The sequence below is a fragment of the Podarcis bocagei genome (genome assembly GCF_964188305.1).
Source record: "Podarcis bocagei genome assembly, chromosome: 6".
Taxonomy (NCBI): Eukaryota; Metazoa; Chordata; class Lepidosauria; order Squamata; family Lacertidae; genus Podarcis; species Podarcis bocagei.
This window is the reverse complement of record NC_138130.1, coordinates 46,278,894-46,295,632: the sequence shown is the minus strand read 5'-3', so window position 1 is coordinate 46,295,632 and position 16,739 is coordinate 46,278,894. Positions and strand designations below refer to the sequence as shown.

At 40.2% G+C, this 16,739-nt stretch overlaps 1 protein-coding gene across 10 annotated transcripts in view; it reads left to right on the top strand.

Moving 5' to 3' along the window:
- The window catches only part of DMD (dystrophin), a 1,036,503-nt gene that overhangs the window by 738,840 nt on the left and 280,924 nt on the right, over window positions 1-16,739 (top strand). For all 10 annotated transcript variants that reach the window (XM_081197764.1, XM_081197771.1, XM_081197761.1 and 7 more), the window contains one exon: window positions 9,316-9,433. In XM_081197764.1, the coding sequence (XP_081053890.1) occupies window positions 9,316-9,433 (118 nt within the window). The remainder of the gene's footprint in view (window positions 1-9,315; window positions 9,434-16,739) is intronic.

Genomic DNA, 16,739 nt, shown 5'->3' with positions numbered 1-16,739 from the left:
AACAGGTGGGTGGGGTTTTGAGTTCAGTCTTACTTCTATGTTGGTTTCATATTTTGCTTAGTATGCAGGGATTAAACTATTGCATGCCAAGACCCCATGACCCTGCAGTTTCCAGGAAGAAAATAACCAGACAAGCCCGCAGCATATAGTATTTGGAGTCTCAACTTTTATTGGTTACAGATGTGAATGGTTTGGGTAGAGCCATGTTATACCACTCCAGCCTGCCTGATGGGAGCTCATCTAAAAGTAAACCCAACGGGGCGGGGGACTATGACCTACATCAAACAGGGTAACCCCGAGGTGTCCCTCCCTGTTTAAGGAGTGCCTCCACCTGGGCATCAGACAGAAGTAACTTCTCCTGGATCCTTTTAATAGGGTACCCTTACCCAAGAAGGGGCAGGCAGAGGCTGCAACCTCCCCTCCAGCCAAGATGAAGACCTACCCAATGCCTAACGTCACAAAGTTGTGACGGTTGCTATGAGGTAGGCAAAAACCAAATGGCCAAGTAGAAAAAAATCCTACCCAGCCCCGAATTTAGCTGCCAACAATGTCCATATTGAGGTCATAGTGTAAGCAAAAACCAATATAGAGGGAGGGATATCTGGCGAAACAAGGTGGTTGAAGAGGAGAGTCGAGGTGGGTGGCAATTTATCCCCCTGGGAGCGGGCCCAAGCAGCACTCATTGGCCAGTTGGGCCCACTTCCGGGGGAACATCCACATGTTAGCCACTGACATTGGCCAATCACCACTGGTTGGCTGGCTTCACAGCTAGTTGCCTGATCACTGGTGTGACCGAGGCCTGGTTGCGATACCACCCACCTTAGAGGAGTGTGCTTTTAAAGTTCAGTGCTGTAGCATAGTTAGACTCCAAGCTTTTCTGATATTGAAAGACAAAGTCCTTGAAATGTGACGCTGGCTTTATTAGAGAGCCAGTGCAGTGTAGACTCCATGCTGTAGATAGAGGACAGTAGTGGACCTTAGGGTCTCAGATTTCAAAATCGCCTTGCATGATGCCAAAACGCTCACCTCTTGCCTTCCACTTTACCTCACAGTTGTGGTGCTCCCTGCAGCACCCCTTCTGTGCCCACAATTTAAATAATTAGCCAAGTAAGCAATCCCTTTGTCAGTTTATTTCCCTGACCATGAGTTCTGTTGGATTTTTATCTGTTCTTGCAGCCATTCCTTTCTTACTAGCTTTGCTTGAACTGTTTTTTCTGAGCAAGATTTCTCAGTGGGTAAAGCTTATAGATGTAGTGCAAGAAATGGAGTCCTCTTTAGGGAGGGTCCTGGTTGCACTCGGGACCCTGAGACACCCCCCACCAGGTTAGGATTCCTGGGTGTGTTACAGCCCTCTCCATTGGCCCTCCTCGATTGTACCAGGCCTTTTGGGCCAATCGTGGCAAGCTGCGCGATCGTTGGGGGCTATAAAAGCAGCAGCTTTATGCTGCCGAACACCCACCCTCCCGTCCCTTTGTGTAGGTTGTGCTGCTTTGGCCTTGCTTTGGACATTGGTTGGCCGCCTGTTTTGGAATGGGGACCGGGTAGGAATTTTTCTGTTTGGCAAATTGGCAGTAGCCACTTGGTTTTCACCTACCCCCCCCCCCAACAATTGTCACAACTTTGTAAGGTTTGGTGGTTAAGTAATTGGCTTATTGATATTTGTGGGAGGGGAGGTGCGGCCATCACCTGCCCCTCCAGGAATAGGGTATTCCGGTAAAGGAATCTGGGGGTCCTGGATCTCATCTGAAGTCCGCTTGAGGGGCTGGGGCCATGCCAGGACCACAGGAACCCCGCGGTGATCTTTGGTTGATCTTCATTAATGTTGCTCCCTCGTTTGGTGTTTACCCTTCAGACTACCAGCCAGAGAGGCAGGAGTCAGTTATAGTCTGTTGCCAATGCCAATACCACTGTAATCAATAAAGCTGTGGCCTAAATTTTGCCCATTAACTTAAACCAAAATTATGTGTCAGTGTGCAGTTATTTTGGGGAAGGGATTGGGGGCCTCGAGGCGCAAACATTTGTGCCAGTTACAGGCTGATGAGCATGATGCTGTGCATATTGGCAGCACAGTGCTGTGGCAGCCAGTAAGTGAGGTTTAAAGCACAACAGTGGCTTCGTGATGCTTTTGTTTTTTAAAAATCTGCCAAAACACTAGAAGAACATAAATATTGTGGCAATATTATTTTAATTAATAAGAATTAGAAGCAAAATTAGGTTCTGTTAAAACCCAAGAGAATGGGTTTATCTCAATTTCCACTTGTTAATCAGATATATGTCTCAAAACAATACCTGGGGTTCATTTGCAGGAGAACTGACATGAAAAATGATACATAAGCATATGAGGGGAAATCGCTCCTTCAGGTAGATTCAATCAAGAGTGAAATGATATTATGTGCTAACATTTCCCACAGTGGTACAGATCTAATAGAGCATGGGATATATGGACACAGAAGAAGTCAAGAGAGACAGAGAAATGATATGTGTATTTCCCACAACTTTAATGAAAATTTTAACTCCCTTTGTAAAGTTAAGTGTTTTCCTCTATGCAAATTGTTACATTTTGTAGATTATAATGTTAGCAATGGTATGTTTGTGCAACCTTGGAAATTAAAAATGCATACAAGTAAACAAGACGTGTACATGCTTCCCCTACATGCTACACTATTTGAGTAGCTTACATTAAAGTATATAAAAACCTTTATGGACTGATGCTGAGAATACATTTTGGAATGTATTCCTTAAAGTATAACCAGCAATGTTTGTAGGTGTGTTTGGTAAACTGTTATGATCAAAGTATCCCGACTATGTATAACACTCATATTTTTAAACATTATTGATACTTTAACTATTATTAGGCTTTGACATCAACCCCCCAATGAATTTGTTTAAATTTATTAGTTCAAGTTCCCTATCCATGGACTGATTCACCCTTAATTGTTTTATTATCCGTCAGAAGAGTCATTTTTATCTTCTTATTTTCTTAATATCTTCTCTCAGCTAGCAGAATCTATCATGACATCTGATTTCCAACGGGTAAGCTGCTGTCAACCTGACCCCATTAGTTGACATTTTACCATATGCTCACAAATAGTGTGAACATTACCCTTTTCCTTTCTAGTCTCCTTCTGCTCTGTGTTTGTGTTTGGCTAGATAGTGCTGAAGGTGACTTCTGAGATTAATCAGTCCGTTGCTACTGACAATCACATATAATGCTTAAAGAGATAAGGTTCATCAGTATGTAAGGAGGGGTGGAATAAATAGATTCCTAGTAACCTTTTTAGAACTATATAATTATATAAAAGAGATCAGGCTCACTTTAATGGAGCACACTGGATTGCGGAGAATCTGGCTTGCTAGAAAACATAGATTTATTTCAGTGATTTATCCACAATATTTCCTGTAATTAAAGTCAGCATCATTAGATGCTCCAGCTTAAATATTTGCAAGTGCAAATAATTTGTGTAATTCCATAGCTCCTGTTTCTGCAAATCCTTACCTATTTCCTCATATGGACTTTGTGGAATATCCTTTTTTTTTTTTTACAGGAAATATAAAATTTCTCCAACCAGGGATACATTATAGTGGCATATTGTTGCCATCACAAAAACCACACAGTTCCTTACCTGCCTTTCCACTCTCTGATGTTTTTCAAGTGAGTTCATTCTTCATTAGGCATATAGGAAACAGTTTTCAGTTTGAGTCCTCCGTCAAGTTGCTTTCCTTAAGCCTTATGCTTTTAATTTTACACTGAAAAACCTCTCATTTGTTCTTCCTATTAAACTGCCCCGTAACAATTTTATTGGCATTTGGATAAATTATCTCACTCTTATGGTGCATCTCCATTGCTTTTATACCCAGATAAATGTGTCCTGCATACATTGGGATTGTGATATCCTGTGTATTATCTCCCTCAGATCAAGGGGAGATGCCTTGCTCTGCATTCTGTTTTTCTTGTGATATTGAAAGAGAAACAGAGTAAGTTCTGTGTTCTGGAATTCCAGATATGCGAAGCCACTTCCTTGCTTTTCTGTTGCTAGGTAAAAACATGGAGGATAGGGCTATGAATGGCTAGTAGTGACTGTGTATTACCTTCAGTATTAGGAGTGGTATACTTCTGAATACTAGTCACTGTGGTACCTGAGTGGGAAGATCATGCTGTGGAGATCATGTGCTGCATTCCGGCTTCCATAAGCATCTTATCCACTGTGAGAACAGGATGCTGAACTTTGGTTTGATCCAGCAGGGCTCTTACGTTCATTCAAAATTGCTGTAATAAGATTGGTGCATCTGCTGACAATTTTATCATTGCTGTTTTTATATATTGTTTGTGTAGGATTTGAAAACTTTACTAGCCCATTTAAGAAGTATTTTTGTGGAAAGGTGGACAGTTTCTGAAATTAACCCCCAGGGGTTGTGGTGGAAGCAGTTCATATCTAATAACTGCAGACCACATATGCCAAGGATTTTATTCCAAACTAGTTGCACATTTCTGCCCATTTATTTAAAAAATATGTGTATGGCACAATTCATTCAAACAGATCCCAGGCAGTGTTAAATGGGCATGAATAAATCTGTCATGCCAAATACAACGAAACAAAACAAAGCAATAAAACATTAACATTCATGATAAATTAGCAAAATAAGAGGCAGCAGTAGAACCTTAAAACTATAATGCATGACTACTTAAACACCTTAGCAAATAAAAAAAAATTCAGCATGCTGCACAATATGATTATAATGTCAGCACATTCCACAGTAGGTGTACCATCACATGCCCTCTCTTTTGTAGCTATTATTTAATAAATAATAAAAATAATACTGTACCTCTAGGAAGGTACAATCCACAACCAATAAATGTTGTGGGAGCAGTCATGCAGTCTGTAAGGCAGCTGGAAAAGGCACCTTCTTTGCCCTACCGTCACCATGTCTTCAGTTCAAAAGCTCTGAATCAAGACACAGGGAGCTGCCATGCTATGTATCAAGCAACTGCACAGTTCTTTCTCTCTGCAGTCATCAATATCAACATAGAAGATAGGTCATTTAACGGTCAGTCTGCTTAGTTTTCACTAAGCATGTAACTTCTGGTTACATAAGGTTAAGAGTTCTCCAGCACATCTAGAAGTCCAGCAGCCAGCCAGTGTCCATGAGGTGATAACATGTGACATGGTGGCCTCTTGATTCTGCAGCCTGTCACATACATTTGCACAGAAGCAGAGGGCTTTCTCAATCTATCTGAGACAGAGGTAATATCATGATCTACTTACCATTGTAAAAGCACCCACAAGGTTCTTTCTGCTTAATAGAATCTCATCGTTCCACAGCATCAACCCCCATTTGAATTCCAAAAATGAACTGTTCTCTGAAGTGACGCTTTGGATGCACATCCCCATCAAAACCACCTACAGGCAGCCTGGTTGTCATATTAGAATAATAAGACTGCTTCCTCGCATGGCTTCCAAGTGCCCACTTTTTATTGGAAGACAGTAAACTTGGCTGCTTCGGAATTATGTAATATGAAAGATGATATTTCAGATAGATAGCTTATAGGGCCTGAAGATGCTGTTATGTGGATACAGCTGTAAATCAGTATTTTTTCCCCTTGTAAGAATTAACTGAAGCTTAGAGAGGAAAAGTGTTTCCTGTTACTATTTTTGTTTTACAGAGCCATATTCGTTTAGTACTGCTGCTGGATAACTAATTGCTCAATTTTTTCCAATTTTGTTAAAGGATATAGTTTCTATTTATAATGATTTCCTGGAGGGAGAATTGTATCTAATGAAATGGAACTTTGTGCTGACTAAAACAAAATGTTTCTTATGAAAAAGAAACTTAATGGCTTGAAATCAGTAAAATACTGTATTTTGTAATTTAATTCTGAAATAATTTGCATATGTAAATGAAGTTTCTTTCCTCTCAAACACATTTTGCTCAGTGCAAAGAAAACAAAAACAATCTAGTTAACAATTTAACCATGCATTTTTTTGTTACGCAGGTGCAATGTAGTAGGTGTGGTATATCTACATTTCCTTATATTGTTTAGATGTAATCTAAAGATTTAATTGTAGTCTTTACAAATGCATACATATAATGTACCAGCTTTACATAATCAGCCAGCATATCAGCATACTAATAACCTCTACTTCCTTGCTGAAAAATTCTGTACACTGATGCAACTTTAAACAATTTTCAATAAGTTATCATTCCAATCAGTTTTTATTTTATATTGGAATGCAGTTTAGTACTTTCTTCAAGCACCTTTAAATTAGATATTTGTTATGTAAGATAACACTAATGGACCACTATTAATAACTTATACAGTAGAAGTGGCAGTCAGTAGGCTTATGAACTGCTGGAACCTGCCCTCTCCCTCTTGGTGGTGCCTAAGTGACTAAACTTTGGAAAGATGCAGATCTACAGGTCTGGTGGGGTATGGGATGATGGAAAAGAAGTTCCCGCTTGTGCACCATATGCTGAAGACAGCTGTGATGAGTAGCAAGTGGGGTGGAAGACAGTCTTCATCAGTTTACTCTCGAAATAACAGATATATGTTGTTTTTATCTGATGGCATCAGTGGTAAAATGAGATTTTGTCAGGACCTGACAGCTCCTAGAGCCTGAATCAGATGGGATCTCACTGGAAAAGAAAGGGATCCTCCTGTGGGAAACAAGGAGTTGGTTGCTCCTCTCACCTTTGGCTTCTGTAGATGATATATTTTTAAAAAATAAATGAATACAGAAAATTGAAGACTAACTGAAGTAACTGTGCTGCGTTATAGAATTCTAGTTTATCCTTTGCTTATATGTCAGCTTGCCAAACAACTTTGTAGACTGCATTGGCCGACAACCACTTAGTCTTTTATTTCAACAGATAACTAAAGGCAATTCAGATAAGTCCAGTATTCCATATCTACAAGTCCAGTTATTTTTGGAATTATTCACATTCTTTTTCCTTAGCTGATTCACATTATTCACATTCAGTTGCTGACTTCAGCAATTTGTTCCATATCTCAACCACACTTTTGTGTAAAGAATCTATAAAAGTTAGGAACCTGAAAATTAGATTTCCCTTGAACAGTCACTAACCACAAATATGGAAAATGTCTTAAAAGTCAGTGGCATTAGTTTTACATTTAAAAAAAATGTTTGCTGTTGGTTCATATCATTTCACCTGGCATTTGGGAAAACTAGTTTACTTGAATGCAAAGGTTATGAAAGTGACAGTGACCAGGACGGAAGAAAGAAGGAAGAAAAGGAAAGATATTCCTTCAAAATGAATTTTAAAGATTGGGTACAACTTCTACTCTAACAGTGTTCGAATAGACAATGATGATAACTCTACTATTTCTAGTATACTCTATAGTTGTAAAGAAATCAATATTGGAACACCATCGCATCTATTTTAAGGGGGGAAAGCAATGCTCCTGTTAGATACCTTAAGTAATGAGTCCATAAAACCAATCAGCTTATCCTTCTCTTCTAATTCTTAGGAGCGATAGAGAAGGAATCCATTGTGAACAAACCTTTACACAGAATTTGACAGCTCTAACCTGACTGAATTTGGCCGTCATCATGGCTAATTTTTATTGTGCATTGTGCCCAGCTGTTTTTCATCACATTCTCATTTAAGAACTGATTGGTTTGCTGCTAAGCTTAGTGCTCACCAAAGTTTGGGTTTCAAGTGATTGGCCATTTTGCTAACGTACTTGGTACTGGGCTGTTGTGTCTCCTTCCTTGTTCTGTGGAATTGGCTTAATCCCAAAACATTTTGCTCAATAAGTCAGGACATTGACATGTCCTGTGACAATGATAATTATCTATTGTATTTATATATGGGTATTCCGGGCCACAGCACTGCAAGCCGGTGGTTACTGGGCGAGGGGGTTGGTACACTGTAAGAGAGACATGACACCCTGCCTGGGATTGAAATAGCCACAACTTCTGTTGATTACAAATATAAATTAGATTTGGCATAGGCATTGCCTATGTATACTGAATCAGCTAGCCTGATAACTCCATTAGTGTTGATCCTGGTGAAAGGATTCCTCACATTGACACAGATCTAATGCGGAAATACCACCAGGACACCAGGGATGTTCTATGGCCTACTTTAGTCTCCTTCCTGGGGTAAAGATAAAGGGACCCCTGACCATTAGGTCCAGTCGTGACCGACTCTGGGGTTGCGGTGCTCATCTTGCTTTATTGGCCGAGGGAGCCGGCGTACAGCTTCTGGGTCATGCTGGCCTTCCTGGGGTACCTGAGTTTTATCCTGGATTTGGGGGGTGCGCCCCCCAGCTTTAGACTAAGGATCCAACCCAATGCCTTTTTCTGCTACATGAGCCCACCCCCTCCCAGCTGGCTTGCTGCCAAACCATTCACATCTGCAATCTCGTAGGCCCCAGTAAATGTTCATCAGCCAAGCCTCACTGCCTGCAGGCAACAGGGGTAGATCATAAGGCCAATACAAGTTCATTTTGACAGCAGTGATGGCAGGATGCCAAATAATCTACCCATTCAACCGAGCCAGGATACTGTCTGAAATATTGACCTGTTCACCTTCTTTCAAGCAAGATTGATGCACTTCAACTCCACTATGCCTCACCACTTCTGCCCAAAGTTGTGACAATTGCTGTGAGGAAGACAAAACTCCAAAACAGGTCCAATACGTCCACAGGCAATTTTCTCCCTGGCCCCGAATACGGCAACCAAATAATTCCACAGCAAGGCCATACATGAGCCTGCTTACCTCCAGGCTGCCACAGCATACATGTGGGATTATTTCTTTCTGACTGTGCTGTCTGCTGGAAGTGCACCTGCCTTTTATGCCTGGCTGGCAGACCCCACAGAATTCTGGCCCTGCCAGGTCCATCACCAGAGTATCACCCACCAGGCCCTAATTGGCCTGATCAAATTTTAAACTTTGGTGAGCAATCCCACCAGCCCCCCCCCCCCAGCTGGCCAATGCCAAAGCTGACATCAACTGTGGGGTCATTGCCTTTACAACCTCATTCCCCAGCAACTATGCCAGGCCACAATCACCACCGCTGTCTGAGTTACAGTATGCAGCCTTTTTGTTTAAATGAGAATTCAGTACACATTTTTACATGGATTTGAGTTTTGCTAGTGGTTGAATTGGTTTGCCACCAAAACTCATAGAAGTGACTACCGTCGATGACACTGTTGTGGTCCATTAGTTCTAGGAAACTGGTTATGCAGATGTATATAAACATGGTGTAACTATAAATATTTATTTGTGCTTTTATGCATATGTTTTGAATATAAACATGGCATATATATAAATACATATTTATGCTTTTAGGCAACACTACAAGACTTGGAACAAAGGCGCCCTCAGCTGGAAGAGTTAATAACAGCAGCACAGAATTTGAAAAATAAAACTAGCAATCAAGAGGCTCGAACAGTCATTACTGATCGAAGTAAGTAGTGGATTTTCTATGCCTATTATTTTACATCTGTAAGAATACTAGGCTGTATCCAAAAAATTAAAGTGAGCTTAAGGCCATTCACACAACAGGGCTTTCCTGACCTCTCTTCTGTACTGCAGTACTCATTACCCCTGAAAACCCTCTTCTGGGAATTAGTGGATCCTCAGAAAAGACCTAGGCTTGCTGATCAGAAGGTTGGTGGTTCGAATCCCCGCGATGGGGTGAGCTCCTGTTGTTCGGTCCCTGCTCCTGCCAACCTAGCTGTTCGAAAGCACATCAAAGTGCAAGTAGATAAATAGGTACCACTCCAATAGGAAGGCAAACGGTGTTTCCGTGTGCTGCTCTGGTTCGCCAGAAGCAGCTTAGACATGCTGGCCACATGACCCAGAAGCTGTCTGCGGACAAATGCTGGCTCCCTCGGCCAGTAAACCAAGATGAGCATCGCAACCCCAGAGTCGTTCATGACTGGACTTAACGGTCAGGGGTCCCTTTACCTTTACCTTTACCTTTACCTTTACCTTTACAGTGAGAGGAGAAAATCAGACAAAGGCAGCTTGTGCAAGCAGACATCCACTCACACAAGTCATTTTACCTAAATTTCAGCCAGGCCCCCATATCACAGTCCAGGTATCTCCTGAAAGTCCTCTTACCCCAGGAAAGGATTTTGGGGGCAAAATCTGCCTAACTCTGGATGTTTATATATCATATGTGTCTGTGACTCTCTATACCCATGTTTAATAAAATATATTGCAATTATGCATTCTAGTATTACTGATTACTCTTCCACATGCCAAACCTTACTCATCCTTGCCATAACTACATCAAGTTGTTAACCTTAAAGAAGGTTGGTGGTTTAAGCCCACCCAGGGATGGCTGTGGGCAGGATTCTACATTGCAGGGGGTTTGACTAAATGACACTTGGGGTCCCTTCCAAATCTACAATTATATATGGCTCTCTGAATAGGTAATCGGTGCTGGCTTCTGCTATCTGTATTAATATGGCTGAGCATGCTGCACCTGTAGTTTTAAGTCAACACAGCTTGATTCCAGACTACAGCTGCCAGCTGCTGAGAGATTCATAAGATTCACTTCTTGTCATTCAATAGTTCTGGAAGCTGCTTTGATTCCTTTTCCCTTGGGCTGCTTTTCTGACCAAAATCACTCCCAACAGCTTTACTGTTTGTGAAGTAAGAAGGTCCCCATATTTTTTTTTACCAGAGGACAGAAAGGAGGTTTGTGGGTGGAGCATTTTGATGAACAAACTAACATAGGAGAAGTCATTGGCCTCTGTTCAGTCATATACACAGCTCCACCTTCGCTGCATTTTCTTTCTTTCTTTTTTAAGACTAGGAAACTTCTCACACATCTGTGAGTCTCTCAACTAAGTTCTTAGTTCTATGCGTTGGTGCTATTACAGCACTGAAAATTATGCAACTTATTTAAAAGAGCATATTAAATAGAAATTGTTATGCTATTTTGTTGATTTTCTTGTAGTTAATATACTATCATCAAAAAGGGTGTGTTTTCAAAAGAATTTAATGGCTGCATTTTATTTAGAATTGAAAATCCATGCTGCTGTAACTTTCTGTCACTCAAATTTAATGAAATATTCTCCAAGTATGTGATTGTTGGAGGCCTTAGCTGATGAAAGTTCTTCTGGAGTTAGCTATTATTCTTTGCCATGCATTGATTTCAAATCAGTACTCACAAGAGTAATCAGTCTACTTGAGAAGCATAATGAAATGATATGATAACCATGTGAGTGTGACATTTTTAAAGGAAAGGGCTACTACATTTATCTAAATGATGCTATAATTTAGATTTGTGGGTTATTTTTCTTAATATGTTGCAAAGGTTGTCACTGGAACTATTTATTAAACATGGAAAACAAATTAAATAAATACACATTATTCACCAGAACTGCATTCCCTATATGAGAGTGGTTGATCTCAGTCACAAAGTTCTAATGTACAAAATAAATCTTAGCAAACTGATATGATCTTCTACTCTTTTTGATAAGGTCTGTTTAGCTAGACCATTGCACATATTTGCGAAAAGCATAAGCTGTGTAATTTCTTTCAGTTATGGTTTCCCATAAGACCCCTGCACATATGTGAAGTTGTGTAAAGTGGGGAGCACCCTCTAAACACTCCTTCAACACCCTCTGTGTCTCTCTTCAATTCATACCAAAAATACTGTATCCAAAAATACTCAACTAGAATTGAAGCTCTGAGACCAGCAGGAGGCTGGAGGACATACAGGAAACTGGCTGCTGTGTTACAGAACACACCAGCTGTTAGCTGAGGAGGCTGAGCAGCATAAACAAAGCCACACTGCGCCTCTGATCTCTTTGGGGCTTCCTCCGCCCTCATTGACGTCCCCTCATGACCCACGAGGATTCTCCAGCTTTCTCCCACCATTTCTGGGTTTGAATTTAATTATGTCCCAGCACTACATACATACACAGTTGCAGGCAAGTCAGGCACACATAAGTGGGCAGGGAGGGGGACTCCTGTACTATGATTTTCTGCTCTTGATTTATTTGCATTTGTTAACCTTTTCGGTTTTGCAGTGCCTTTAAAACTAGAGTATTTGCTTTAAATATATCCATTCTCTAACACCAATTTATTTTTCCATTTTTCAATTCTGTACTCACCTTTTGAGTCTTTGCATTCTTCTGAATCTTTGTTGCTTGTTAAATATGTACAAATTCTTTTGCTTTACATCTTTGTGCTTTTCTCTTATTGCTCCATATTTATGGAGTTCATTGGGTGGTATTCAACAAAGGTTTACTTTGATTAGATCCATTGAAATTAATGAACATGATTTAGTTGGGTCCATTAATTTCATTAGACTTGCTGTGAGTAAAATTTAGTTGAATACCATCCAGTGTTAGTGTATATTTGGTTAATTATGTTTATGCTTATGTGAACTAGCAGGTGATCGCTAGCTGGGCCACATCCCATACCATACCTACTTTAATAACTTTTTACACAAAACTCTGTAGTTTTCATCCAAATAGACCTAGCAATATATTACTAGCTAAAAAGAGCTTTGGCTCAAGTACACTGCAAAACATTTTAGGCTGTGTCTCAATCCAGAGCAATATAGTAATAAAAATACTTTTATTGAAAAACTTGCTGTCTGACAGCTTTATAGCAAAATCTTCAACCTATCATTCACTTACACAAAAGGATATATGAAACCACCACTGTGAATTACAGCATTGCTGTTGATCATGGTATCTTAATGAAATAAGCATCACCACTGTCACAGTGCTATCCATATCTCTTTTTCACAGGTTTTGACAATTGAACTCCAGAAAATATTTAAATGCAAACATATATAACCAAAGAAACAAAGGAAACTTGGACTTTATAGCTTTCACAGAACTTTAAACTATTGATGTAGTAATTCTGATAAATCTCCAATTCATGTTGGATTTGATTTAAAGTGTGTGTGTGTGTGTGTGTGTGTGTGTGTGTGTGTGTGTGTAAGACTATATACGTATAAACTGGAAAAACTATACAGACTTTCAAATAAATGTGTTACACATAATCTGCAAATAATTACAATTATTCAAGTTCAGTTGTGCTTCATAGGAAATACTGTCATTCTGATTTGATTGCTCTAATTGATTACTTACATAACACTTTATGCTAAAAAGTCTCAAAGCAATTTATGATATATATAATACAATAAAACATTAAAAATGAAGTCATATTAAAACAGGATATAATATTATTAAAAATGCACACTAAAACCTGGATTGAGTAACTGTAACAACAGTATCATTCAAGCTGCACGTAAGTCCGGTTGACTAAAAGCTTTTATAACTAGCACTGAAATGTAAGTAAAGTTGGTGCTAGGCCTGGGACATTCCAAAGATGTTGCGGTATTATGGAAAAGGACTATTCTCTGCTCACCACTCTCTGTACTTCTGGGTAGGTTCGTATGGGAAGAGGGTGATCCTTTAGGTATTGGGGTCCTGACCCATATAAGGTTTTAAATGTCAAAACCAGAAATAAGTCTGGAAACTAATGGGAGGCCAATGCAGACAAGCCAGAACTGGTGTTGTATGTTCACATCTTGCATTCTGTACTGAATGGAGCTTATGAACCATTTTCAAAGGCAGCCCCACAATTTACAGTAATCCAGGCTAGAGGTTATCAGAGCTGCTTATGGCCTACTGCAAGATCTGAAATGACCAACAACATAACCTACCACTGATCAGCCAAGCAGCAGGAAGAAGCAGTGGGAGTCCAGACCCCTTTTAACAAATCTCAGCTGTTACCAGGTCTGTTACACTGTACAGGGGGGAATTCCAGGGAGAGGAAAAATGTACACCCTTTCTCTCCACACACTGGTACTGGACCATGGAGTCCGTCATCATGGGTATGTAAGCAGGGGATAGAAGTTTATCCAGCTAAAGAAGAGTTACCCAATAGGGAAATGAGTGTGTGAAGTATCTCTGATCCTATACAAAATCCCGCCACTGAATGCACATTTCCCAAGGCTTGTTGGAGATTGTGCATAATGGCTGGAGAATATACAAATTCAGCTGAGATATGCACATTCACTTACATCTGGGATTAGGGGAAATTGCTTTCCAAATCAGAGGGTTATCTAGCATCTCTTTCTATTGGAGAAATTAAATACTGTCAGCACAATGAGCATGATAAATTCTAAAGTCACTGCTTTATGATAAACTCTACTGTCACATTGTTACTGATAATGTAGCCACTGTCAAAGATATGTTATCTCAAACAGTGCTTTCTTTATCTCATTCCAGCCTTCTTCCCATTAAGTGATGATCTGAGTTAAGAAATGCATCACAATTATATGTGATTAAACTTCATAATAGCCATAGTTTATCAAGCAGTAAAAATTATGTAACTGTAAATATGAAATTGCTCTCAAGATAGCAATATGAACACACACATATACACTGTATATTAATGTTGTAATCCAGAGTTTCCAAACTTTTCATGTTGGTGACACACTCTTTTTTGTGACACAGTAATTAAGTTTTACTAGCACACCGGAGGTTAAACTAACCCCTTTCCAGCCCCAGGAGAAGCACGGGTAGACTTCACGCGACACACCTACACACTGCAGCAGACACACTAACGTGTTGCGACCCACAGTTTGGAAAGCTATGTTGTAATCAATGAAGTGGGTCAGGCTATGCTGCACTTTGTTACTGGGGGTGTATTAAGAAAATTCTCACTTACTGCATTACCTTTGAATCTGCTCTTCCTGCCCGACCCAATACAGGATCATTATGATAATAATAAATTAATTTCCCTTCTTTGGGGTAACCTTAGTGTCCAAAACTAAAATTATTTTATTTTATTAAAAACAAGTTATTTAAGAGATTGTTGCTGTTCATTGGTGTATTCTAGCCTGGAGCCCATCTAATAAGGACTAGCCAAGCACATCAAGAGTCAAGAATGGGATGTATGTAGTCAGGACAAGGACCAACTCACTTTGAGGTTGGTTAGAAGGGTGGGCTGAGAGTTTAGAATATCACTCCAGCAATAGTAAGGAACTAATGGTGAGCTTTAACTTCTTTATGAAAAGAAATAAAGTTTTCTGTAAACTGTTTTAGGACAACCACTTCATGTCAAAACATTTAATAATACGGTTGTACCTTGGATCTCGAATGCCTTGTGACTCGAACGTTTTGGTTCATGAACACCGCAAATTCAGAAGTGAGTGTTCCGGTTTGCGAACGTTCTTTGGAACCCGAATGTCCGACGTGGCTTCCGCAGCTTCCGATTGAGTGCAGGAAGCTCCCTGCAGCCAATCGGAAGCTGCGCCTTGGTTGTCAAATGTTTTCGGAACTTGAACGGATTTCCGGAACAGGTTCCATTCAACAACCAAGGTACAACTGTAAAAACAAAATATGTGGTTATATATTTTACCTTTTTATTCACAAATCCAGGGGCCATTCTCATTTTCCATTATTGTGGTGCCCAATTTAAAAATGATGGTTGAAAGCAATTTAAGTGACTAATCAGGAATCAGAATTGATGGCCCCTAATCCATTCTGAACACTTTATCTGTTGTAAAACATTTACTTTTCATATAAAAGGTGCATGTTAAAGTTAGCAGATGCTAATCTAAATGTTATGACAAGTGAGGAAATATTTCAGCTCTGCAGTCAGTCCTTTAAAGGGCAAAGCTTATTCTAGTTTGCCAAAGAGATTTGTCTTGTGATGTAAATATTTCCATGTTGTGAGTGATAAACAGTACCAGGTGTCATCTCTGACATGTTCTCCATCACTTTGCTCTCATAGGTGCATTCTAAACTGTGTTTTTTCATGTGACTTGTTGTACAGTGGTGCCTCGCAAGACGAAATTAATTCGTACCGCGAGTTTTTTCGTCTAGCGAATTTTTCGTCTTGCGAAGCACGGTGTCGGAAAAGTTTTGGAAAAGCTTCAAAAATCACCAAAAACTCAAAAAAGGCTACCACACCGCGTTCTATGAGTTGCTGCTTGAAGTCAAGTCGCAACTGTATTAACGGTGTTAAGAAAAAGGAAACAAACTTGCAAAAAACGCAAGACGTTTTCGTCTTGCGAAGCAAGCCCATAGGGAAATTCGTCTTGCGAAGCAGCTCAAAAACCACAAAACCCTTTCGTCTAGCGAGTTTTTCGTCTTGCGAGGCATTCGTCTTGCGGGGCACCACTGTACATTAAAAAAATTGCTCATTAAATCTTAAATGATAAAACCATTAATTTCCTAAAGATCAGATTTTGAAAAGGCAGGCACATCTTAACAGTGCCTGATTCTGTAAGTTTGTATGCCATCAAATGGTGGCATACAAATGATGGCTTTTCAGAGAGTATTCCAACACAATGTGAGATGTTTTGTTGTTGTTGTTGTTTAGTCGTTTAGTCGTGTCCGACTCTTCGTGACCCCATGGACCAGAGCACGCCAGGCACTTCTGTCCTCCACTGCCTCCCGCAGTTTGATCAAACTCATGCTGGTAGCTTCAAGAACACCATCCAACCATCTCATTCTCTGTCGTCCCCTTCTCCTTGTGCCCTCCATCTTTCCCAACATCAGGGTCTTTTCCAGGGAGTCTTCTCTTCTCATGAGGTGGCCAAAGTATTGGAGCCTCAGCTTCACGATCTGTCCTTCCAGTGAGCGCTCAGGGCTGATTTCCTTCAGAATGGAGAGGTTTGATCTTCTTGCAGTCCATGGGACTCTCAAGAGTCTCCTCCAGCACCATAATTCAAAAGCATCAATTCTTCGGCGATCAGCCTTCTTTATGGTCCAGCTCTCACTTCC